Source organism: Thalassophryne amazonica, chromosome 2, assembly GCF_902500255.1.
Source record: "Thalassophryne amazonica chromosome 2, fThaAma1.1, whole genome shotgun sequence".
Taxonomy (NCBI): domain Eukaryota; kingdom Metazoa; phylum Chordata; class Actinopteri; order Batrachoidiformes; family Batrachoididae; genus Thalassophryne; species Thalassophryne amazonica.
The window spans coordinates 22206886-22233108 of NC_047104.1; the positions used below are offsets into that span (position 1 = coordinate 22206886).

A 26223-nucleotide genomic window follows, 5' to 3' on the forward strand; every position below is an offset into this window, starting at 1 on the left:
AGGGCAAAGAGGAACAGAGAGAGGGAAAAGAGGAACAGAGAGATGGCAGATGGCAGAGAGAGAGGGTAACAAGGACAGAGAGAAAAGGCAAAGTGGACACAGAGAGAGGGTAAAGAGGAACAGAGAGAGGGCAGAGGACACAGAGAGAGGGTAACGAAGACAGATTGAGGGCAAAGAGGGCAGAGAGAAAGGCAAAGTGGACACAGAGAGAGGGCAAAGAGGAACAGAGAGAGGGCAGAGGACACAGAGAGAGGGTAACGAAGACAGAGAGAGAGGGCAAAGAGGACACAGAGGGCAAGGAGGAAAATAGAGAGGGCAAAGAGGACACAGTGAGACAGTAAAGAGGCACAGACAGAGAGGACAAAGAGGACAGATAGAGGGCAAGGAGGACACAGAGAGGGGGCAAAGTGGAACAGAGAGGGGCAAAGAGGAAAGAAAGACAGAGGGCAAAGAGGACAGAAAGAGAGGACAATGAGGAACCGAGAGAGTGCAACGAGGAACAGAGAGGGGGCAAAGAGGAACAGAGAGAGGGTAAAGAGGACACAGAAAGAGGGCAAAGAGGAACAGAGGACACAGCGTGAGGGCAAAGAGGACAGAGAGAGAGAGCAAAGAGGAACAGAGAGAGGGCAGAGGACACAGACAGATGGTCAAGACACGCAGACAGAGAGGCCAAAGAGGAAAGACAGAGAGGAGGTAAAGAGGAAACAGTGAGAGGGCAACGAGTAACAGAGAGAGGGCAAAGAGGACACAGGGAGACAGTAAAGAGGCACAGAGAGAGAGGACAAAGAGGACAGAGAGAGAGGGCAAAGAAGAACAGAGAGAGGGCAAAGAGGACACAGAGAGAGGGCAAAGAGGACACAGAGAGAGAGGGCAAAGAGGACACAGAGAGAGGGCAAAGAGGACACAGAGAGAGGGCAAAGAGGACACAGAGAGCGAGGGCAAAGAGGAACAGAGAGAGAGGGCAAAGAGGAACAGAGAGAGAGGGCAAAGAGGACACAGAGAGCGAGGGCAAAGAGGAACAGAGAGAGAGGGCAAAGAGGAACAGAGAGAGAGGGCAAAGAGGACACACAGAGAGAGGGCAAAGAGGACACACAGAGAGAGGGCAAAGAGGAAAGAAAGACAGAGGGCAAAGAGGACAGAAAGAGAGGACAATGAGGAACCGAGAGAGTGCAACGAGGAACAGAGAGGGGGCAAAGAGGAGCAGAGAGAGGGTAAAGAGGACACAGAAAGAGGGCAAAGAGGACACAGAGAGAGGGCAAAGAGGACACAGAGAGCGAGGGCAAAGAGGAACAGAGAGAGAGGGCAAAGAGGAACAGAGAGAGAGGGCAAAGAGGAACAGAGAGAGAGGGCAAAGAGGACACACAGAGAGAGGGCAAAGAGGACACACAGAGAGAGGGCAAAGAGGAACAGAGAGAGAGGGCAAAGAGGAACAGAGAGAGAGGGCAAAGAGGACACAGAGAGAGGGCAAAGAGGACACAGAGAGAGGGCAAAGAGGACACAGAGAGCGAGGGCAAAGAGGAACAGAGAGAGAGGGCAAAGAGGAACAGAGAGAGAGGGCAAAGAGGACACACAGAGAGAGGGCAAAGAGGACACACAGAGAGAGGGCAAAGAGGAAAGAAAGACAGAGGGCAAAGAGGACAGAAAGAGAGGACAATGAGGAACCGAGAGAGTGCAACGAGGAACAGAGAGGGGGCAAAGAGGAGCAGAGAGAGGGTAAAGAGGACACAGAAAGAGGGCAAAGAGGAACAGAGAGAGGGCAGAGGACACACAGAGAGAGGGCAAAGAGGAAGGAGATCAGAAGTGTAATCTGAGCCTTGTTTTTTGTTCATGAACACAGTCCAACCTGTGTCCTTTAAAACATGTTATGACAAGAAAATGACAGCAGCTGTTTGTGTTTTTGTGTGTAATTATTCTAAATATGAATACAAGGTTAACTTTAACAAAAGGAACAATGGCGTGTCCATTAAATGATCCACCAAAGTGTGGAAGCACTGAACACTTTACAATCTTTTATTTCCTCCAACAAAGACGCTGCACTCATATCTGTCTGTTGGATTTCACAGAACCAGATCAAATCTGTAATAAGCAAGATTCCCCGATCTCATTGCCCTCAGGTAAAAACAATTACTAAATCACTCTTACAAAACTCTAAAATCACCAGGTTCATGAAAATGCTTGTGTACTGCCTCCTGAGTGCTCACAAATCCTTCAGAATCAACTAGAGACATGATTCATCATGTCATTAGATTTAATCAGCTACATTTGAGATCTAAACAAAGAGAGTGAGAAACAAGAAAAGAACAAATTAGGTGTCCCAAAATGACCCCAAAATGTTGCTGGACATCATAAGGGTTCGACAAGGTGCAGAAACTGAATTTTTTCTCTGAGTACTGGTGTTCATCAGGAATGTGTCCTGGGTCCTACACTGTTTAACGGTTGCATGGACACAGTAGCACGGCTGTAGGTGTTTTTATCTGGACATCAGAGTGCCTGACAGATTCTCTTGGTAAAAAGGCACCATAAAGGTGTTTACTATCCTCTCTGCTGCAGCTGCACTGAACACTGGCACAGTGAGAAGATGCTGTCAGCGCATGAATGTAGTGAGGAAATATGAGGTCATGCTCCCCAAGCAAGCCCGACTCTATCCACACGGCATTGACCTTGACGAATGTCACTCGCATATATGTCTCGAAATGGGAAAATTTTCTGCTGAATGCAGCTCTTTGGGTTGACAGTGGAAATGTGACATCATCCATCCATCAGAGCCATGAATCCACAGAAGACCGACAGTTTCTGCAATTTTGTCACAGGACAAAATATTTCAATACGTAACTAATCCATTTGTGGACAGCATGACGGCTTAGTGGTTAGCATGAAGATTGTGGGATCACTTCTGGCCTGGTCCTTTCTGTGTGGAGTTTGCATGTTCTCCATGTGTTTGTGTGGGTTCTGTCTGGGTGCTCCGGTTTCCTCCCACTTCCAAAGACATAGCAGGTTAGGTGATTTGGTGACTCTGATTTTACCGTAGGCATGCATGTGTGAATGTGTTTATCTGTCTATATGTGGCTCTGTGACAGACTGGTGTCCTGTCCAAGGTGAACCCTGACTCACACCCTATGACTGCTGGGACAGATTCAAGCTCTCAGTGACCCTTGAGTGGAGTAAGCAGGCATAGAAAATGAATGAATGAATAATCCATTTGCTCTGTCCATCAGAATGTGACAACTGAATGGAAATCTGCCTATTGTCTCTCAGGTGACATTATCAAGGATTGAGTGAGCAAAAATCTTCAGAATTATCTATCAATCCAGTTCTTTATTGTCCATGAAAAGACTTCTCTTTCCACAAACAAGAAAACCAACTTAGTGACTCGAAAAACAAAAATGTCCATGTATGTTTGACCGTTCAGCTGTTAGCACCACACAGACAAGAGAGTGAGACTGACCGTTCCAAACAGGAACTTCCTGATCATGCAGAGAATGAGGTAGGCCCAGAAGACGTGCAGAAAGAGGAGGACCAACAGCATGATATTGAAGAAGTAGTATCCAAAGAAGGCGGGGTAGTGATGGATGGGATAGACCCAGGTACAGTGAATCAGCCTGAAATGCAGTCAGCACAAAAACAGGTTGTAACATCCACAAGCTCCACCACAGAGACAGTGCGCATGTTGCTGGGTGACATTTGATGAAATTCGATGCAGATATTTTTCACGCTATTTGTATGTTCTCAGGGCACAGACGCACACATGCACACATGATCAGCTCACCAAAATGGAAAGATGACGAGCCGTGTCACCATAAACATCACTGCAAACACAACAAACAGAGCTTTGCATGTTTTCTCCCATTTGGCGTAGTTGAACAACTTTGCAGACTAAAAGAAAAAGAAAAACAGCAGAAATTAAATTCATTTAATTCCTTCATTTATTAATTTATTAAGTTATGAAAGCAAAAAGAACTGACCTCCAGTAAAACGTCAGAGGCATCATGGATGAGCATGACCAGCGTTCCCACACGAATGTAGTTAACACACCAGGAAAATGACAACAGGACCAGAGTGGCCAAGTGGTGAATGATCTGCTCCTTAAAGTCCTGCCATATAAACATTTTGTGAGAGTATGTCACCGCGCCTTCTCAGAATGACAACACGTTTTCCTTTCATTCACACAACAAATTAAGATGGAAGGACTCCCATGCAGGGCAAATTTTCCCATCAGGGTCATAAAAACCTCTCTGTGATGTTTCAAATACGACAACACCAATATTTCTCTGCTACGACATGACATGACATTCTGGAATGATGGGCCAAATCTGATCCTTTGTTGATATTAGGTCCAAAACTGATGTTGTTCACTTACTGGATATCAGAGGGACAGGGTTATCCACGGACCAATCCCAGTCCTCGGTGTGTTACATATGGCATCACATGATGTGTTGAGCCTAGTTTGCATGTGCCACGGTGGTGAATATAAAAAGAACCTTAACAATTCTCATAGTAACTAATGCCAAAAAATAATGATTTCTGTCATTTTTGATGAGCAGAAAGGCCTGTTTGTGCTGCACTCTGAGTTCCATTATTTTCAAACACAGCCTTCTCTGTAAAAAGAGGCTGAACTCCAGATGCTGCTGCCTGACCAAAAAATTCATTCAAATAAGACCACTGACTGCAAATATTGGGGGTATTTAATGAGTTAACAGTTTACTTCATGCTTGTGTGGTGACGAAAGATAAAATGTTGACGTGTGCAACAGGTGGAACACAGGTCTTTGCATTTTTATTTTATTTTTGCACTGAGAAAAGTACTTTTTACATGACTGCTGATCATTACTGCTATTTATGATGAAGTTATTTTCACGTAGAAAAATGCTGGAAACCTTTTAATTTCTTCGTTTTGAATGTCAGAATTTTGGGTTGTCAGCTGACAAGGAGGGCTGAAAACCGACAGTCGTTCAATTTGTCACTTTTGTTCGTGTCGCGTGTCACAACTTCATTGCAACAAAATCATTGTGATGACTCGGATCAGTTCTTGCACAAGTGCACTGCATGCTTCCACTGGCAGAGCACAGCATAATTATTCACCAGGTTACTGAGATATCATTACAAAAATAACTACTTGAAATCTAAGATTTTTTTCTAATTAAAAGTGCATGAATGTGCAAGATGGTTTGTGAGTCACAAAGTGGACAGAGGCTGCAGACAGACATATAGTGGACAGGGGCTGCAGATGGACAGGCAGCAGACAGGGGCTGTAGATGGACACACAGCAGACACAGGCTGCAGATGGACATGCAGCAGACAGAGGCTGCAGATGGACACGCAACAGACAGAGGCTGCAGACGGACACGCAACAGACAGAGGCTGCAGATGGACATGCAGCAGACAGAGGCTGCAGATGGACACGCAGCAGACAGAGGCTGCAAATGGACATGCAGCAGACAGAGGTTGCAAATGGACATGCAGCAGACAGAGGCTGCAAATGGACACGCAGCAGACAGAGGCTGCAAATGGACATGCAGAAGACAGAGGCTGCGGAAGAACACACAAGGGACAGAGCCTGTGGACGGACATGCAGCAGAGAGACATGCAGAGGACAGGGGCAGCAGACCAGCAGGTTGCAGACTGACAGGTAACACTTTCATCTCATGGAAGTAATTCTGAACAGATGTCACTGTGGTTCTTAAAGACTGAGTAAAAAGCTTCATCACCCCTGTGAGTAAAGTAAAATAGCATTTGGATCTCTAACAGAACCAGGAGTGGATTAATGCACAGGCTTGCCTGAGCTGAAGACTAGGCTCAGACAACCCACAGCTTTAACACACATAAATTGTTCATCTTAATTATCCTCAATGAGGAACTGCTATCTCTTGTGGAAAATTAATGAAAATTCAACTTGTGTTTATTTTTTGCTATATGCTTTACTCCAAGCTCATATACAGTTCCAACATTAACAATGATAGTATGAAAATTAAAATAAAACATTTATGCAGCACTTTATGTTATGGTTGTACTCACAAAGAGTCAAGAGTGGGCCACAAGATGCAGACAGTAGGACTCAAAGGGTTAAGTGCAAAAACCAGGAGCTTTAATTTCCAAGTGATGGTGGAACACAATTGTGACAAAAACACTCCCCATGGCAAAATACAAAAAACACTCCAAAAACACAGGAACAAAAAAGGACTGTCAACAATCACAGCGATGGAGTACTCACAAAACAAAACAGAAAATGACAAGTGGGTTCAGAGATGGAGGACTGATGAACGGTAAGAGACCGGCAGTGACACACAAGCCAGAGTGGCTTAAATACGCAAGAACTAATTAACCACAGGTGAGAGACTGAGTGAGGGCGGGAGAACCAGAGCAGTTTGAAAAGTGACACCAGAAATTAATAGTAAACTAGAAGCACTCAGAGAGTGCAAACCTGTTGTGTGGGCCGCTGAAGAGGAGGTACTGCTGGCCCACCACCACCAGAGGGCACCCTGCCTGGAGTGCGGGCTCCAGGCACCAGAGGGCGCTGCCGCCTAACAGGATATCTCGGCCAACGTCATGGATCCCGAGGGGCGTCAACCGGCTGTTGAACGGCCAATGGAAGAACAGGGCGCACAGGCGTCCGAAGGAGGAATGATCGGTGAGTTGCAGCGGATCCTCACCGCTTTCACGGCTCGGTTGGATTTAATGACCGAGCAGAACGTCCTCCTTAACCGCAGGGTGGAGGCTCTTGCCGCGCAGGTGGAAGCGCGCCCTCAGGGCGCTGCTGCGGCTCTCCCTCCTGTCGACCCTGTGCGTAACAGTGACGTTCCACAGGTCGTTCAACGACCCCTCCCACCTTCCCCGGAAGCATACATAAGCCCTCCAGAGCCGTACGGAGGTTGTGTGGAGACGTGCGTGGACTTCCTTATGCAGTGTTCGCTCGTCTTCACACAACGTCCTTTCATGTACGCGACTGATGCCAGCAAGATAGCTTATGTAATAAACCTGCTTCGCGGTGAGGCACGCGCTTGGGCTACAGCGCTCTGGGAGCAGAATTCACGGCTCCTTCAGACATATGATGGGTTTGTGAGGGAGTTCAGAACAGTGTTCGATCACCCAAATAGAGGAGAGACCGCTTCAGCCGTGCTGCTGTCAATGAGACAGGGGCGCCGGAGTGCAGCTGCCTATGCAGTCGACTTCCGCATCGCGCTGCGAGGTCCGGCTGGAATAGCACTGCCCTCCGCGCCGCCTTTGTAAACGGACTGTCATTGGTTCTAAAGGAGCACCTGGTGGCTAAAGACGAACCGCGGGATTTAGATGGGCTTATTGATCTCGTCATACTATTAGACAATCGGTTAGAAGAACGCCGTCGGGAACGAGACGAAGGGCGTGGCCGGGCACGCGCCGTCCCTCTCCCTTCCGGTTCCGACCGCGTTCCGCCCTCCCCACGCTCCACGGCCCCTGTACTCCGTGTGGTTACAGCTCCCCCTGCTGACGAAGCTATGGACACGAGCAGGGCCACATTTAGGGCACCAGATAGACAGAGGAGGCTGGCCCGCGGAGCGTGTTTTGTTTGTGGCTCGATAGAGCATCAGGTAAGAGACTGCCCCGAGCGGTTAAACACCAACGCCCGCCCCTAGAAACTGGGCTAGGGGTGGGCCGAGACATTCACGTGGGACACACCCACATTGCCACACGACTCCCAGTTACAATCCTTTATGAGGATTTAACCCTGAAGGCCCCAGCACTGGTGGACACGGGCTCTGAAGGGAATCTGTTAGACAGCAGATGGGCCAGGGAGATAGGGCTCCCTCTGGTGGCGCTTACCTCGCCTGTGCAGGTGCGGGCACTAGATGGCTCCCTACTCCCTCCAATCACACATAAGACACCACCTGTAACTCTGGTGGTGTCAGGAAATCACCGGGAGGAGATCCAGTTTTTTGTGACTCCTGCTACCTCCCGTGTGATTTTAGGGTTCCCCTGGATGTTAAAACACAATCCCCGGATCGATTGGCCGTCTGGGGTAGTGGTTCAGTGGAGCGAGACCTGCCATCGGGTATGTTTAGGTTCCTCGGTTCCTCCCGGTTCCCAGGCTAAGGAGGAGGTCAGAGTCCCGCCCAATCTAGGGACGGTGCCGGTGGAGTACCACGACCTTGTGACCAGACGGGTGAGATCGTGTCTTGAGAGCCATCTCATCATCAGTGGATGCAGAGAACGTCCAGGTTTGATGCATGGTCTGTGAAAGAGGAGGGGGTGAGGTCTCACGCTCGTCAGCACACTTCCTGAGACTCGGTTTGTCGCGGCCACCTGGGGGGTGTCGGCGGGGTCCTTGGGTCCGAACCAGTTCTGGCTCCGGACCGTTAGCGCTGCTGGGAGCGCACCGCAATCCACCACGCCAGACCGCGCACTTTTATATTTTTCACAGCACTGTTATGTTCATTAAACTCTGTTATCCTTTGTACCGTGCTCTGCTTATTTTATACTGGGTCCTTCAAACGCTGGTCGGTTCTCCGGGTTGCGTCCGACACATAACAAAACCTCCGCCAAGGCCATGGGGTCACTGACGCCATAACATCTACACGCCGTGGAATCATTGAACCTAAAAAAGTCTAACAATGATGTTTGCTCAGTAGTAAAAAAACTTTCATCTGCTGTGACTGGATAGCATGTATCCTTAGCACTTGGCATCACAGTTTATTGCAACTTGCACCTTTCCCAGAAGCTATTGTCATCTGAGCACTGATATTGATATTGCATGTGCTTATAGACAAAAACAAATAAGAGACAAAATTCAATTTATTATTCAACTCAACTGCAAATATATGAATTTTTTAACATTTATGAAACACTTCTCTAAATAAATAACAGTAAATTCTGAAATAGAACTATTTTTTAAGTATTGCATGTGCTACATAATGAAGTGCACCTTCTATATATTCAGTGAAGTGCACCGAAGCAGAATATATGTGACAGGAAGGTGCTGATGTCAGCCTCTGGGTTTTCTGGATCCTACGCATGATTCATCAACACCTGGGAGTGGGTTTTGTACCTTGTGTACTTTGTTCAGTGATGTGCACTGAACCAGAAATTAACCAATGCTGAGTATACTGCTGATTCATCACTTTGCTTTTGCTAAGTGAAGTAATCTGGATAGTGATATTCATTGCCACTAAAATATAATAATGCCAAATGATAGTCCTTCCTCTAATAAATTCATTGTGCTCCCCAGCCCTGTATAGTTTGTCATGAGGGATTTCCTCTTTGCAGTGTGTTGTATTTGAAATTGTTTACTAACAAGGTCATAGGGTCACTGACCCTAAAGAGATTCCCTCCTTGGCACAGTGATCTATTCAACAGCTGGTTCCAGAGGAGAGGAGCCTGAAAGCTGAAGGCTCTGCCTCCCATTCTACTCTTAAAAACCCTAGGAACTACAAGTAAGCCTGCAGTCTGAGAGCGAAGTGCTCTATTGGGGTGATATGGTACTATGAGGTCCCTAAGATAAGATGAGACCTGATTATTCAAAACCTTATAAGTAAGAAGAAGAATTTTAAATTCTATTCTAGAATTAACAGGAAGCCAATGAAGAGAGGCCAATATGGGTGAAATATGCTCTCTCCTTCTAGTCCCCATCAGTACTCTAGCTGCAGCATTTTTAATTAACTGAAGGCTTTTCAGGGAACTTTTAGGACAACGTGATAATAATGAATTACAATAGTCCAGCCTAGAGGAAATAAATGCATGAATTAGTTTTTCAGCATCACTCTGAGACAAGACCTTTCTAATTTTAGAGATATTGCGCAAATGCAAAAAAGCAGTCCTACATATTTGTTTAATATGCGCATTGAATGACATACCCTGATCAAAAATGACTCCAAGATTTCTCACAGTATTACTAGAGGTCAGGGTAATGCCATCCAGAGTAAGGATCTGGTTAGACACCGTGTTTCTAAGATTTGTGGGGCCAAGTACAATAACTTCAGTTTTATCTGAGTTTAAAAGCAGGAAATTAGAGGTCATCCATGTCTTTATGTCTGTAAGACAATCCTGCAGTTTAGCTAATTGGTGTGTGTCCTCTGGCTTCATGGATAGATAAAGCTGGGTATCATCTGCGTAACAATGAAAATTTAAGCAATACCGTCTAATAATACTACCTAAGGGAAGCATGTATAAAGTGAATAAAATTGGTCCTAGCACAGAACCTTGTGGAACTCCATAATTAACTTTAGTCTGTGAAGAAGATTCCCCATTTACATGAACAAATTGTAATCTATTAGATAAATATGATTCAAACCACCGCAGCACAGTGCCTTTAATACCTATGGCATGCTCTAATCTCTGTAATAAAATTTTATGGTCAACAGTATCAAAAGCAGCACTGAGGTCTAACAGAACAAGCACAGAGATGAGTCCACTGTCTGAGGCCATAAGAAGATCATTTGTAACCTTCACTAATGCTGTTTCTGTACTATGATAAATTCTAAACCCCGACTGAAACTCTTCAAATAGACCATTCCTCTGCAGATGATCAATTAGCTGTTTTACAACTACCCTTTCAAGAATTTTTGAGAGAAAAGGAAGGCTGGAGATTGGCCTATAATTGGCTAAGATAGCTGGGTCAAGTGATGGCTTTTTAAGTAATGGTTTAATTACTGCCCCCTTAAAACCCTGTGGTACATAGCCAACTAATAAAGATAGATTGATCATATTTAAGATTGACGCATTAATTAATGGTAGGGTTTCCTTGAGCAGCCTGGTAGGAATGGGGTCTAACAGACATGTTGATGGTTTGGAGGAAGTAACTAATGAAAATAACTCAGACAGAACAATCGGAGAGAAAGAGTCTAACCAAATACCGGCATCACTGAAAGCAGCCAAAGAGAACGATACGTCTTTGGGATGGTTATGAGTAATTTTTTCTCTAATAGTTAAAATTTTATTAGCAAAGAAAGTCATGAAGTCATTACTAGTTAAAGTTAAAGGAATACTCGGCTCAATAGAGCTCTGACTCTTTGTCAGCCTGGCTACAGTGCTGAAAAGAAACCTGGGGTTGTTCTTATTTTCTTCAATTAGTGATGAGTAGTAAGATGTCCTAGCTTTACGGAGGGCTTTTTTATAGAGCAACAGACCCTAGATGTTATCTAGCTCCATAACATTTGAAGCTACATCAAATCTGATGACACCATACTGAATCAGTACAGATTCAGCTACAATTTGATGTTAGTTGTGAATCTCTAGCTTCATTTGTCACCTCACACTGACACATTTTCTATTTTCCCTATATTTTTGCATATTCTGGATCCGGAATCTGGATCCGATCATCACCAAACTTTGTTGTTTGATAGAACATTTGACTATGTTACACCCTAATTTTTTTCAAGCCTTTCTGCCTTGTTTTTGTGGAGTTAGAAACTAGAATGTCAAAATTCCCCCTGTCCCGCAATGGTGAAGAATCCTTTAAAAAATTCCTGGATCCGGATCGTGATCTGGATCACCACTAAAATTTAATCACTTGTTCCTCTTGTCATTTCCAACCACTCCACAAAATGTCATCAAAATCCGTTCAAAACGTTTTGAGCTATCCTGCTGACCAACAGACAGACAAACAAACAAACAAACTCGACCGAAAACATAACCTCCTTGGCGGAGGTAACAACCATCCAGAGAAGCGTGGAAATAAAACCAAAGCCAAAATTGAACATCAAAAAACCCCAACACATCCACAATCTCAAAATAACTCAGAAACTATAAGACAACAGCGACAACGTGTACTGAAAACTGACAGTGCAAAACCCAAACAGTCAGACCTGATCCTACACTAAATACAAATAAACACAAAAGCAGCAAATATAGCTAAGCTAAGATAAATAATGTAACTAATGGACAAGTCAAGTCTGGGAGCATGTGCTGGTGTGGCACTTGGCCACATCCATGACACCATAGAACCACCTTTGGTCCTATATGGCAACCACCTAGGCAGACAATTGCCACATCTCTAAAATAACCATCTATCTGCCACCGCTAGGTGAAATGTGGGTGTGTCCTTGTCCTTCTCCAGCATCTCAGGACGTCAACTGTCAGGAATCTGCGTGCTAGGTCATGCCACATGGTCCAAATGTCAAAGCTCATGCTCCGCCACAATGCAAGTGATCCTCCTCAACTTAGTCTCTGTAAGTAACCACTCGTTTGACACTTTAATTAATGGTAAACATAATAAAATAAATACGTTTTAAAAATTTTCCTCAAAAGATTCAACTCAAGTGGACTTTCTGATCAACACACAAACTGTGTGTGCTCCACAATGTAGGAGCACGATAGGCAAAGACTCAAAAACCTGCAAACTTCTTCTTAACCCTGTTAACACAGAGTAACATCTCATCCTGTGATCAGACAGGAGAAGGCACACAGGGTTAACAAGTTCAGAAAGAGCTAAGAAAGAAAGAAAGAGTGACAAGGCACTTTTTTCTCCTCTCATTAGAGCTTTATTTCTCAGTTACGCTCAGCCTCAGAAGAGGGTGAGCTGCCTCTTTGTATGAAGGATGCCTCATTAAATGTTTCAAATCTGCAGTGATTAAACCATTACTTAAGAAATCTAATTGTGACTCTAGTATATTGAAAAACTTTAGGCCGATATTGAATCTATCATTTTGCTCTAAAATTCTGGAAAAGGTGGTTTCACGGCAGCTCCTAGATCACCTTACTGAGAATAATCTTTTCGAGCCACTGCAGTCTGCTTTTAGAAAATATCATTCCACAGAGAAACACACACACTCATCTTCAACCGCTTAGTCCAATTAAGGGTCGCGGGGGGCGGCTGGAGCCTACCACAGCTGACAGCTCTCACTAAAGTGGTGAATGATCTTCTGCTTGCAATGGATTCAGACACCACTACGGTTCTGGTGCTGTTAGATCTTGGTGTTGCATTTGACACCATGGAATATCCTATTTTACTCAACAGGCTGGAGAATCATTTTGGGATTACTGGGAGTGCCCTTGCATAGTTGACATCATACCTGACCAGTCGTTCTCACTGTGTTTTGTACAATAACACTACTTCTAAACTTAGTGACATGAAATTTAGGATTCCACTGGGGTCCATCTTAGGCCCCCTGTTTTTCTCCCTTTATATAGTACCCCTTGGGCACATATTGCTGCATTTTGGGATTACCTTTCATTGCTATGCTGGCAAAATTTCCTGTATATTTGTTATGTAAATTGTTTTGTAAATTGTGTCGGTAGCATGGCCCAAGCAGAGGGTTGCCCCTTTGAGTCTGGTCTGCATGAGGTTTGAGGGAGTTTTTCCTTACCACAGGATTCCTGTGCCCCCAGACACAAACAATATTGTGAGCAGCCAGTGTATTTGTGCAGGTTTCCTGCAAAAACTAAAATCCAGTTTGGGTCACTCCTACTGGTTCTACAGGGAGAGAACCAGCAAGGTCATGATAACAAGAACAGACTGACAGACCACAGGAGGTGCCCATCCCAGCGGGCGCTTATTACGAAGGTCCACTCCACACCATTTCAGCAGCATGATGACCAGAAGAGATCAGACTGAGCGAAGAGGTGGAGAAAGACAGGTGATCCAGCGTTGCACCGCAGCAACTTTCAAAGAAGAAAAGGTCTGGTAGGTCTTCCCTTCATTGACAGCCCACCGCTTTTCCCATGTCTTCTGTGCTTCCTGTGGCTGACAGGCACTCAGTGCAAAAAAGCCGGTACAGCTGACAAGAACGGGGAAAACACACATGACTGTTTTTCCATAATGACACAGATAAAAAAACCTCTGACGGTAGGTCTCAGGAGCAATAGAGCCTGACAACTGAAGACCAAGAGAGGACAAACAAGTCAAGCAAATGGCCAGCCAAACACTGGCTTTTCATCTTGATATCTTACTTATCTAGTCACTCTCAGTGTGTCTTGTGCAACAACTTCACTTCAAATCTTGTTCCAGTAAAATATGGGGTACCCCAGGGGTCCATATTAAGCCCTCTCCTATTCTCTATATGTCACCTCTTGGTCAGCTATAGCAATTCTATGGAATTAGTTTTCACTGCTATGCTGATGACACTTGATGCTTTACATCCTAGTAAATGCAATCTCACCCACACTAGAACTAGAGGATTGCCTGGCTTCAGTGAAAGCTGGATGGGTAAATTTCTTACTTTGAAAAAACTGAGATGATGGTCAATGATCCTATGAGAAACAGGCATCAGTTTGACCAGCAAATGTTAACCTTGGACTCGAGTGGTATATGTCACAGTGATACAGTTAAAGTCCTTGTGGTGCTCTTCGATCTCACACTGTCCTTTCACCTACATACACATTAGTGAAATCACTAAGACTACTTTCTACCACCTCCAAAATATTGTGAAGATTTTTCCAATCCTGTCTCTTCCTGATTCAGAGACACTGATCCATGCTTTTGTCTCTTCCAGATTGGATTACTGTAATATCCTGTTCTCTGGCTTACCACAGTGCAGCATCAGCAGTCTCCAATTGGTTCAGAATGCTGCTGCTTGAGTTCTGAATAGGAGAAGAAAATTACATATTACACTGATTCTGGCCACCTTTCACTGGATTCGGGTCCGTGTGAGGTCATATTTTATGGTTTTGTTACTACGTACAAAATCCTTCATGGGCTAGAGCCTCCCTACCTGGCTGACCTAATTAAACATTAAATACCGGCCTGTGTTCTGCATTCTCAGGAGAGGAGACTGCCATGTGTTCCAAAGGTTAAAAAGAAGTCAGCAGATCTCAGAGCTTTCTCGTACCATATGCCTGTTTGGTAGAACAATCTGCCTGCTGAGATAAAACAGTCTGACTCTCTGGAGCCATTCAAATCCAGATTAAAGATTCAGCTATTTTCCCTTTCATATGACAAAAGCAAGCTGCAGTTCTCCACAACCCCAACAAGCATTTAGTCGACAGAAGCCTTAAGGCCCGGTCATATGGCACTTAACGAAGGGCAACAAAGTCCAAATGAAACAAGAAGTCTGGACTTTCATTAGCATCGTTTAACCTTCACACAGCTTCGTTCCTGCAGCTGGCGCTTCGTCAGGATTTTTAAACTGTTGAAAAATTTGAACGAAGGGCAACAAAACCTCAATTTGTCCGTGTTTCATTTTGCAGTCATTTGCTTAGTTTTTGTAATGTTAGCATTTAGTTTGACTTCGTTCAACCCGCTGAATGTTTTCACACATTACAGTTTGCCAGTTTGTGAGCGCTGTTGTGGTGAGAGATGCACACGCACCTCTGGGTGCTGGTGTGTGGTATGCTGCTGAGTATTTGTTTGCAGCGGGGGGCTTTGCAGAAGCGCAATCAGCTTCATTTCCATGTAGCTGCTGAGTGCCGACAGGATCCTTGATGGCTGTGTATTTGTTTGCAGCGGGGGCTTTTCAAGATTGTGATCAACCTTGTTACATTCACGATGTAATAATATTTTGTGTCATCTGTGGTGATCTCTCAGAGTGAACTGCACCTCGGTTTTGCCACTTTCACATTGGCGTATTTGTAGAGCTGCGTATTGCAGCGTTGTGTTTCGTTTAAACACGCTCAAAATGCGAGCATACTCAGCCTTTTTCTGTGTTCGTTTCATACTTGCAGCTGCGTGTGCTCGCTTTTTTAATGTGTGCACACAGGCGTGTGTACCTTGCCGCTATTTAAACCCAGTTCAGTCCTGCCGGCTGTGCAGAACACATCACTGCACTTGGAAAACAGTGGACTGTATCATGAGGTTTTTACAGTTGCATTACTGCCACAATCAGGGCGTTTGATGAGCGCACCGACATGCAGCGAGTGCCCTTTTATTTTACAGTCACGTTTGATCAGACCTGATCGATTAGGGCGTTTGATGAGTGCACCGACATGCAGCGAGTGCCCTTTTATTTTACAGTCACAGGTTTGATCAGACCTGATCGATCAGGGCGTTTGATGAGCGCACCGACATGCAGTGAGTGCGCTTTTATTTTAAAGTCACAGGTTTGACCAGACCTGATCGATCAGGGCATTTGATGAGTGCACCGACATGCAGCGAGTGTGCTTTTATTTTGAAGTCACAGGTTTGATCAGACACACACACAGAGAGAGAGAGAGAGAGAGAGAGAGAGAGAGAGAGAGAGAGAGAGAGAGAGAGAGAGAGAGGGAGAGCGTGCGAGAGAGAGAGAGAGAGAGAGAGTGAGTGACCGACCTGCTGTTTCTGTTTCTGTTTCTGGATTTCTGAGTTGAGGTTCAATTCCTTGTTTTGAGCAAACAGGTGCTGTGGGCTGTGTGATCATGTTCTCAGCTGATTCCTCCAGATGCAGCACTGTTTTTGGTTGTGTACAGAAGCGCAGTGTTGCACAGACTTGCAAGTAGTAATGCTGTGCTGCGCAGACCTGCTTAAAACTGTGTCCAGCGCTCTACGCCGAAGAAAATTAAACATATTTAATTTCCTCCATCCTCCATAGCCCTCAACATACTGCTGCGTAGGGAGCAAAACCTCAATGTAGAGCTGCTAAAAGTGGGCGTAGAGCTGCTCAACTTGGCGTAGACGATACACCACAAAGAGCAGCTCTACAAATACGCCAATGTGAAGGGGACTTTTGTGCAAACCAGGCAGCAGTTTACAGTGCATCAAGTGTGAAAAGAATTCAGATTTGCATGTGAACAGGTTTGATCCACACAGCCTGCATGGCATGTGCATGAGCCAGCAGGGATCCATCCATTAAAATGCACAACAGAAAACATGGTTACATTCTTTCAATTCATAAAATGGGTTTCTTTTGAAATCCAAAGAACACAAACAGCAGGTCTTGAAAAAAAAAGAGCAGACAGAGAAACAACTCTCTCTCTCTCTCTCTCTCTCTCTCTCTCTCTCTCTCTCTCTCTCTCTCTCTCTCTCTCTCGTGGTCAAACAAGAAGCCTGACATTTAAGTATGTGAGTTTAAATGGCAATAATTTCCTTTTTTTCTTTCTTTGGGGGAGGGGGAACACATAACAGACTCTGAACTTTGTGATCTGATGTTATGAGCCATGACAAGACAGCAGTGTGTTCCACTGCACGTCAGAAAACGTGAGTGCCTTTTGCTTTTCATGAACCCTTTTGAGAACAGAGTACACTTCCACAGACGCAGAAAATAGCAGCGATGGCTACATACATGGCAGTAATGCAACTGTAAAAGCCTCATGATACAGTCCACTGTTTTCCAAGCGCAGCGATGTAATTCTGCACAACCGGCAGGAGTGAACTGAAAAGCGGCAAGGGCTACACATGACAGTACGGATACATTAAAAGCAAACATATGCAAGTGCAAGCAAATCTACGAATGTAACGACATGTGATCATAAATGTTGAGCAAGCACTTCAGTTTTTTTTTAAATTGGAGCAAGATGGAGCACACAGCACGTCATCAGTCTGAAACAGACTGAGGATTCTGATGATGAAGGAGATGATCCCTCTTTTGTTCTGGATGAGGAACCAGAGCAGGTTGATCCACTAACGTGCGCACAGATCTCCACAGTGGATCTGATCGCGCGCTTACTCTTTACAGCTTCTCCAGGACTCAGGCGCTACAGAGCTCCATCCCAGTGCTGAGTCCTGGAACGCAGAGCAGGATGCAGACACACACTGCTCCAGCAGTGGCTCCAGGTGCATTTTGTTTAAAGCATCAAGATCAACATTAGCTTCAGTTTCATTTTGTTCTTCTTTCGATCCTTTTTCACTCGTGATTCGCAGGCTATTCGGTGATGGGAAAAGTAAAAAACTGATTCATCCACCTTTTCTCTGCAATTTTTGACTTTTTGACTTTTTCCCTTCATTTAGGAATCGTCGTATGCCGTGTGTCTGGGCCTTTAAACAGTATACGAGCCAAAATATATCCATGAGGAACTCCAAATGTCGCTTGGAAATGGTTAGCGATTGTGACCCCCCCCCCCCCCCCCCCCCCCCCCACACACACACACACACACACACACACAGCACCCAGCGTACCTGTGTAGAAGCCAGCTAAGATAGTTTGTACTGGTTTCATCCACTCTGTTTCTTCCATCACTGTTTTTTTTAACATTTGGAATACCATGGTCTTCTTTACTGAATGCAGTACTGTTGTGCCATCAACATCATTATTGGCCTACAGTGGTTGTTGACCATAAAGGTATACTGTCACTGGGTTTTTACCCAAGGCCAAAATATGGCCATCAGTATTACGAAGACTTTGCGTCCATCTGTCCTGCCATCTGTCTGTCTGTGCTCAGCATAAGTCCAGTCTTATTACTGCCAGGGTCTTCAAATTCAAAGGGAACATTCTTGGGACACAGACCTTGGACAAGTTCAAAGATGGCTAACCTTGACCTATTCTAAGGGGTCAAAAGATCACATTCTTTCTACACACTCTTTCACTGATTACCCACTGAGGGCATTTTAGCATTGCGTTATATTTTAAGATTTGCAGGGGTGGTGGCCAAGTGGTTAATGCGCTTGGTTTCAGTGCAGAAGGTTATGGGTTCAAATCCCACCCCTGCCACATTTCACCATGTAATGTGGAGTTGCATCTGGAAGGGCATCCGGCATAAAACCTGTGCCAATTCAACATGCAGATCCACCTTGGATTTGCTGTGGCGACCCCGAGTGCAAACAAGGGAGCAGCTGAAGGGACTTACTGTTATATTTTAAGATTTAAGTCATACAAAGAATTTTCATTGGCACTAATATACAGTAGTGTTCAGAATAACAGTAGTGCTATGTGACTAAAAAGATTAATCCAGCTTTTGAGTATATTTCTTATTGTTACATGGGAAACAAGGTACCAGTAGATTCAGTAGATTCTCACAAATCCAACAAGACCAAGCATTCATGATATGCACACTCTTAAGGCTATGAAATCGGGCTATTAGTAAAAAAAAAGTAGAAAAGGGGGTGTTCACAATAATAGTAGTGTGGCATTCAGTCAGTGAGTTTGTCAATTTTGTGGAACAAACAGATGTGAATCAGGTGTCCCCTATTTAAGGATGAAGCCAGCACCTGTTGAACATGCTTTTCTCTTTGAAAGCCTGAGGAAAATGGGACGTTCAAGACATTGTTCAGAAGAACAGCATAGTTTGATTAAAAAGTTCATTGGAGAGGGGAAAACTTATATGCAGGTGCAAAAAATTATAAGCTGTTCATCTACAAAGATCTCCAATGCTTTAAAATGGACAAAAAAATAAAAAATAAAAAGACGTGTGGAAGAAAACGGTAAACAACCATCAAAATGGATAGAAGAATAACCACAATGGCAAAGGCTCACCCATTGATCAGCTCCAGGATGATCAAAGACAGTCTGGAGTTACCTCTAAGTGCTGTGACAGTTAGAAAACGCCTGTGTGAAGCTAATTTATGTGCAAGAATCCCCCGCAAAGTCCCTCTGTTAAATAAAAGAAGAGGTTACAACTTGCCAAAGAACACATCAACTGGCCTAAAGAGAAATGGAGGAATATTTTGTGGACTGATGAGAGTAAAATTGTTCTTTTTGGGTCCAAGGGCCGCAGACAGATTGTGAGACGACCCCCAAATTCTGAATTCAAGCCACAGTTCACAGTGAAGACAGTGAAGCATGGTGGTGCAAGCATCATGATATGTGCATGTTTCTCCTACTATGGTGTTGGGCCTATATATCACATACCAGGTATCATGGATCAGTTTGGATATGTCAAAATACTTGAAGAGGTCATGTTGCCTTATGCTGAAGAGGACAGGCCCTTGAAATGGGTGTTTCAACAAGACAATGACCCCAAGCACACTAGTAACCAAGCAAAATCTTGCTTCCAAACCAACAAAATTAATGTTTTGGAGTGGCCTGCCAAATCCCCGGACCTAAATCCAATTGAGAACTTGTGGGGTGACATCAAAAATGCTGTTTCTGAAGCAAAACCAAGAAATGTGAATGAATTGTGGAATGTTGTTAAAGAATCTTGGAGTGGAATAACAGCTGAAAGGTGCCACAAGTTGGTTGACTCCATGCCTCGCAGATGTGAAGAAATCATGAAAAACTGTGGTTATACAACTAAATACTAGCTTAGTGATTCACAGGATTGCTATAAAAGCAGTTTGAACATAATAGTTTTGAGTTTGTAGCGTCAACAGCAGATGCTACTATTATTGTTAACACCCCCTTTTCTACTTTTTTTTTTTACTAATAGTCCACTTTTATAGCCTTAAGAGTGTGCATATCATGAATGCTTGGTCTTGTTGGATTTGTGAGAATCTACTGAATCTACTGGTACCTTGTTTCCCATGTAACAATAAGAAATATACTCAAAACCTGGATTAATCTTTTTAGTCACATAGCACTACTATTATTCTGAACACTATTGTAAGTTAATTCCTTAGCATTTAGATAAGGGATTCATAATATGATATTGCGAATATAATCAAAACCTCTGGAAGTGATTTATAAGAAATCTTATGGATGTTAACGTAAGATAGTCACAGGTAATCTCAAAGCTCACGCATACGCATACATGCTTCCTCCTTAAATTAGTCTGCATGTTGGCGTTGAAGGAAAAGGCAATATTCACTACGGAATTTCTCCCCAGATAAATATGTCCTCTTGATTAAAATGAGCTGTAATTTTGTTACAAAAATAAACCTATATTATAATGCTTGGATTTTGGTAGAAACTGAATTTTTGTGAAATTTGAAAGGCTGTACAGCTTTAATACTAGATTTCTAGAGGTCCTTGAGTTATACCCGTCACACTAGAGGCTGAATGAGTCCGAATGCTGTCCGAATGAAAATTCAACCTCCAATCGGGTGAAGTCGAGGCACAATCGTAACCCTCTGACAGCATTCTGCGTGCATTCCAAACAGTCAGGCAAATTCATGTGGCTGGCCCAGTGGAGGTGCAGTCGAGGTGGAAAAATACTGTATGGCAGTTGAGGTGGACTCTAACTGCAATCTGACTGTGTTCTAAATATTCGCATGGCATCAAAACAGCATTTGAAACAGTCTCATTGCGTTTGAGGGAAATTCGCTATGATCAGGCATGTCTCATCCTGCCGGCATGTCCTGGACTGCACCCCTTGCATCCCATTTGGGGTGCGCAATGGAAATATTTTATATATATATACTATATGCCAAGTCTGTGACATGCAGTCATTTTATGAAGTACGAGGTCTGTCCATAAAGTATCGTACCTTTTTATTTTTTTTTTAAACTATATGAATTTGATTCATATGGTGTCACGTCAGACAAGCTTGAACCCTTGTGCGCATGCGTGAGTTTTTCCACGCCTGTCAGTGATGTCATTCACCTGTGAGCACGCCTTGTGGAAGGAGTGGTCCCACCCCGTTGTCGGATTTTCATTGTCTGGAAATGGCGGAATGAAAAGGACTTTTTTTCCATCAGACTTTTTTCAGAAGCTTGGACATGTCCAGCTCTCCACAATTTCACTGATACTTACTGGAATGGTAAGCATTGAAAGCCGAGATAGACATGTCCAAACTTGTCCTCTGACATGCCGAAACGGAGGTGTTCCTTTGTCTCGCTTCCAAAGCGAATCAGTCATGACGCGCGAAGCCTCCGCGCGGCTTTCCATGACAAAATCTCTTGTTAAAAGTGAAATCTGCCGGAAAATGGCTGATGTCCAGCTCTTGTGATAACCAGAGAAAGAGCACACGACGGTCTCGTATCCACAGAGTCATCAGCTCAGAAATGGTCCGGTGGCTTGTGCCGTGTCGTTGCAGTTTAGAGCGCGGTGCGCTGAGCGTCCTTAAATGGGTCCTTAAAGCTGTAGTAACAGACCTTATTCTCTGTGAAGCCCGTAAAATTTTCACCGAAAGCCAGATACATTTTTCGAATGGTTTCCAGGTGCCAGTCTCTAACAGCTTCTGAAAAAATTCTGATGGAAAAAAAGTCCTTTTCATTACGCCATTTCCAGACAATGAAAATCCGACGAGGGGGCGGGACCACTCCTTCCACAAGGCGTGCTCACAGGCGAATGACGTCACCGACAGGCGTGGAAAAACTCACGCATGCGCACAAGGGTTCAAGCTTGTCTGACATGAAAACATATGAATCAAATCCATATAGTTTAAAAAAAAATAAAAAGGTACGATACTTTATGGACAGACCTCGTAGATGTGAACATTGCGCAATCAGACCAAAAACACTGTGTGTCGTGTGAGTCCATATGCATCATATATTGTCAGTCCACCTCATGATTTAGAAGATGTATCTGTAATATTATGTTATCATGGGTGTAACAGCCTGTTCAGATGGCTGCACGTCTCTGAGCAGCGGACCAGCACGCGCAGCTGAACGTGGTGTCACAGCTGTAATAAATATATAATGACGATACATCTTCTAAACCATTACAAGGACTGATGATGCAACCATTTAGCAAGGTACTACAATGTAAATAAAGTAAGTAATCACCTTTGGAAGGGCTCCAGACGCACTGCCATCAGCTGTCATGTCATCCATGTGACATGGTTGCGAAGTGGGATGGTGACATTCGCCATGATCTGAGGGTAGATGCACCATCCACTATGAAATAATTATTCCATATGATGCTGTATTCAGACAGCGCTCATCATTCGCTCGCTCACCCTCCTGGCCACCATTTCTCTCTTCTCTTCTCTTCTCTTGCTCTCTCTCTCCAGGACATCAGCCCTTTAGCAGACAGCAGACCTTCTCACTGTCCATCAGCTGCAAGTGGCGATGAGGGTGGACGGTTCTGTGTGGAAGATCCTTTAGGAATCTGAGCGTTTGGATATGACGCTTTGTATCCTTACTGCCAGTTCAGATTGGCCGGGGTTTATACAGGTGCCCGCCACACACGCAACCTCCACATATGCCCGCCACATGTATGGACACATCAGTCAGGGCGGGTCAGAGCACAGTCTGAGTCCTCTGCAGTTCTTTATTCCTTCTCAGATGTGGCAGAAATTGTGTGTGTGTGTGTGGGTTTTTTTTAATACATTATGCCTGATTTGGCTTGGCTCGTGCTCATTCGTACTAAGTGTGATGGGGCCCTGAGTCCCTGGAGTGACAGCTGACAGTCTTAAAGCTGTGTGTCATTGTCTGCTTGATACAGTGGCAGCTGTGAGGTGAAAATGCAGGAAGTTGTAGGAGATGGAGGCTTGCGATTATAAATAACATGATTGGTTCTCTGAATATAATTAAGCTTTGTCAGCTGCCAAGACTTTTATTGTTCTATTATCTCGTTAACACTAACAAACCTTTTATCAACTTGTCATTGTTGACTGGAACTGTTCCTTGTAGTTTTAAAACTGCTACAGGAAGCCTTCTCCTTAAGAAATGCAATTTGGACACTGAGACATTAGCAAACCACACTGCTCCTCCTGAATCCGAGGTTCCGAGGGCTGCTGTCCCGGCTTCATGTCCACGTTCTGTGCTGTGAAACAATCCTGGACCACTGTTGGGGGTAAGATGTATGTTTATTAATGGTGTAACGGCCTGGCACAAGTTCCATGTGATATCTCCTCCAGAGTTAGAAGGTGAACATTTATTACAATGTGAGATCTGTGCAGCTCCGAGCCTGATGCCCGCAATGACACGTTACTGCGCACTACAGAGAGAGGCAGCTGCCTGTGTTATGATGGAGACAATAGTTCACATTATTTACGTCGCCCATGGGAAGGAATGGACAAATATCTGTACTGTAAGGTCTATTGTGGATATAACAGCATGTTCAGATTTGCGGCACCATGCGCACAGCAGCACATGTAGTTTTCAGTTTGATAGCTACTGTTCACATTCATTGTACATGATAATAATTCATAATTATTATCATGATGAAGCGTGCCACATACATTTCAACAGTTCCTTTGTGCCCCCGGTGTGAGGGGGGTCGACATTATTATACATGGCACTGCAGGTCATACTGGCAGGCTTTGTGGTGCCAGATCTATCTCGAGGTTCCCTCGTATGTGCTCAAATCATTTCGGATCCCATTTGCCGCCATTGGAATATGTAAATTGCAGTTAGATGGTCTTCAGATAACACATGGACCGCCGTCGAATAGGTGTCCCATCTCAATGGTGCCCGGAGAATTATGAACATGTGCGTCACACTCAGGGCCACCGGCCGATTTTGACCAACTATGTGGACTTCTACAGATGGCTGTCAGAACGTTTTGGAACTGAAATCCAACACCTTTCGGATGTGCATCGTTGAATTGGTCTGACACCACTCTGTGTGATTCCAGCTATGTGTGATGGGGTATAAGATTTTAGAGAGCAGCTTCCTATCTACAGGCCTATAAGATGTGCAAAATTCAGGACACTTCCCTTTTTTCAAAATTAAAAATATACTAGCCTCCCTCAATGTCTTTGGGAATTTTCAACAGCAAAAGAGTGATTGAACATATCCCACAAAGGTCCTACCAGAATATTGTGAAACAGTTTATAAAATTCACAAGAGAAACCATCGGGCTCTAACGACTTTCCATTTTGTAATGTTTTAAAAGCTCTGATCACTTCAGTTTTTCTTATAGGAGCATTAAGGGCAAACGTCTGCTCTTCTGACAATGTTGGAAAGTTAAATTTAGTGAAAATGTTATCCATTAATTGCTCCCTGTCTGACACTTGTTCAGAAGAGTACAATTTTTAATAAAAATTCTTAAAACAGTCATTTATCAGTCTATTTTCATAAACCTTATGGCGTTCGTCAGATACAGCCACAATAGTTTTGGATTCTGGACGCTTCTTAATAAAATAGGACAGACACTTTCCCGCTTTGTAAAACCTCTGTCTGGTATACTTAATTTTCTTCTTTGCATCCCTAGTAAGAAGGCAATTTAAAGTAGACCTATGTGTAGTAATTTCCTGCCACAGTGGTGGTGAAGGAGAAACAATGCTTATATGCTTTTCCCTTATCTATTAGCTCTCTAGAAGTTTTTCTTTCTCCCCTCTTTGACGCCTCTTTGTTGCGGAATATGAAATAATTAAGACTCTTGCATAAGCCTTACATGTTTCCCATAAAATAGAGGCATTGCTGGCTGAGGAAGCATTGATTTTCAGAAATACTTTAAATACAATAGAAAAGTAAGATATAAATTTTTCATCTTTAAGAATAATATTATTAAATCTCCAGTGACGAGACTAATATAGTTACGATTTAAGATTTAAGTCCATGATTACCCTAGCATGATCAGAAATAATTATACTTTTTATATCACATGATGAAACTAATTTTAAATCCATTCTTGATAAAACGAAGTAATCAATTCTGGTTTGACACTTATGCGGTGCAGAAAAAAAAGGTGGCTTTTTATCCAAAGGGTGTATGCTCCTCCAGACATCAGTCAGCCCAACCTCCTCACATAAAGCAGAAAGTGTATTAGCCTGATGAGAGGGAGTCATACTACTATGTGGAAATCTATCAATAATTGGATTTAGCACTATAATAAATTCCCCACCAACAATAACGATAGAATTAGAAATAAATGGAGCTAAAACTAGAAACAATTTAGTGAGGAAAGTGACTGAATAAGCGTATTATAATAAGAGCATACACATTCATCTTTACAAAGTTTTGACCTTGCAGAGTTCCTTTGACTATCACATAGCGACCCTGTGGATCCTTGACACTATCAGATATTTTAAAAGGTAGGTTTTCCTTGATTAAAATTGCTACTCCCCTACTTCTGGATGTGAAAGATGAGAAAAGTACTTGTCCAAATACACCTTGCTGCAACTTTGAATGCTCTATGCATAGAGTGGGGTAAAAAAGTATTTAGTCAGCCCCAGATTGTGCAAGTTCTCCTACTTAGAAAGATGAGAGAGGTCTGTAATTTTCAACAGAGGTACACTTCAACTATGAGAGACAAAATGAGACCCCCCCCCCCCCCCCCCCCAGAAAATCACATTGTAGGATTTTTAAAGAACTTAATTGTAAACCATGGTGCAACATAAGTATTTGGTCACCCACAAACAAACGAGTTCTGGCTCTCACAGACCTGTAACTTATTCTTTAAGAAGCTCTTCTGTCCTCTACCTGTTACCTGTATTAATGGCACCTGTTTGAACTTGTTATCTGTATAAAAGACACCTATCCACAGCCTCAAACAGTCAGACTCCAAACTCAACCATGGCCAAGACCAAAGAGCTGTTGAAGGACACCAGGAAGAAAATGGCAGACGTGCACCAGGCTGGGAAGAGTGAGTCTACAATAAATTAATCAACTGTGGGAGCAATTGTAAGAAAATGGAAGACATACAAGACCATTGATAATCTCCGTTGATCTGGGGCTCCATGCAAGATGTCATCCCATGGGGTCAAAATG

At 43.8% G+C, this 26223-nt stretch overlaps 1 protein-coding gene across 1 annotated transcript in view; it reads right to left on the reverse strand.

Annotated features, from left to right (window-relative positions):
• Positions 1-26223, reverse strand: part of cers3a (ceramide synthase 3a) — a 142893-nt gene that overhangs the window by 10494 nt on the left and 106176 nt on the right. Inside the window, exons 8-10 of the mRNA XM_034184259.1 lie at positions 3963-4091; positions 3767-3873; positions 3446-3599 (exon numbers count right to left, since the gene is read on the reverse strand). Of these exons, the coding sequence (XP_034040150.1) occupies positions 3446-3599; positions 3767-3873; positions 3963-4091 (390 nt within the window). The remainder of the gene's footprint in view (positions 1-3445; positions 3600-3766; positions 3874-3962; positions 4092-26223) is intronic.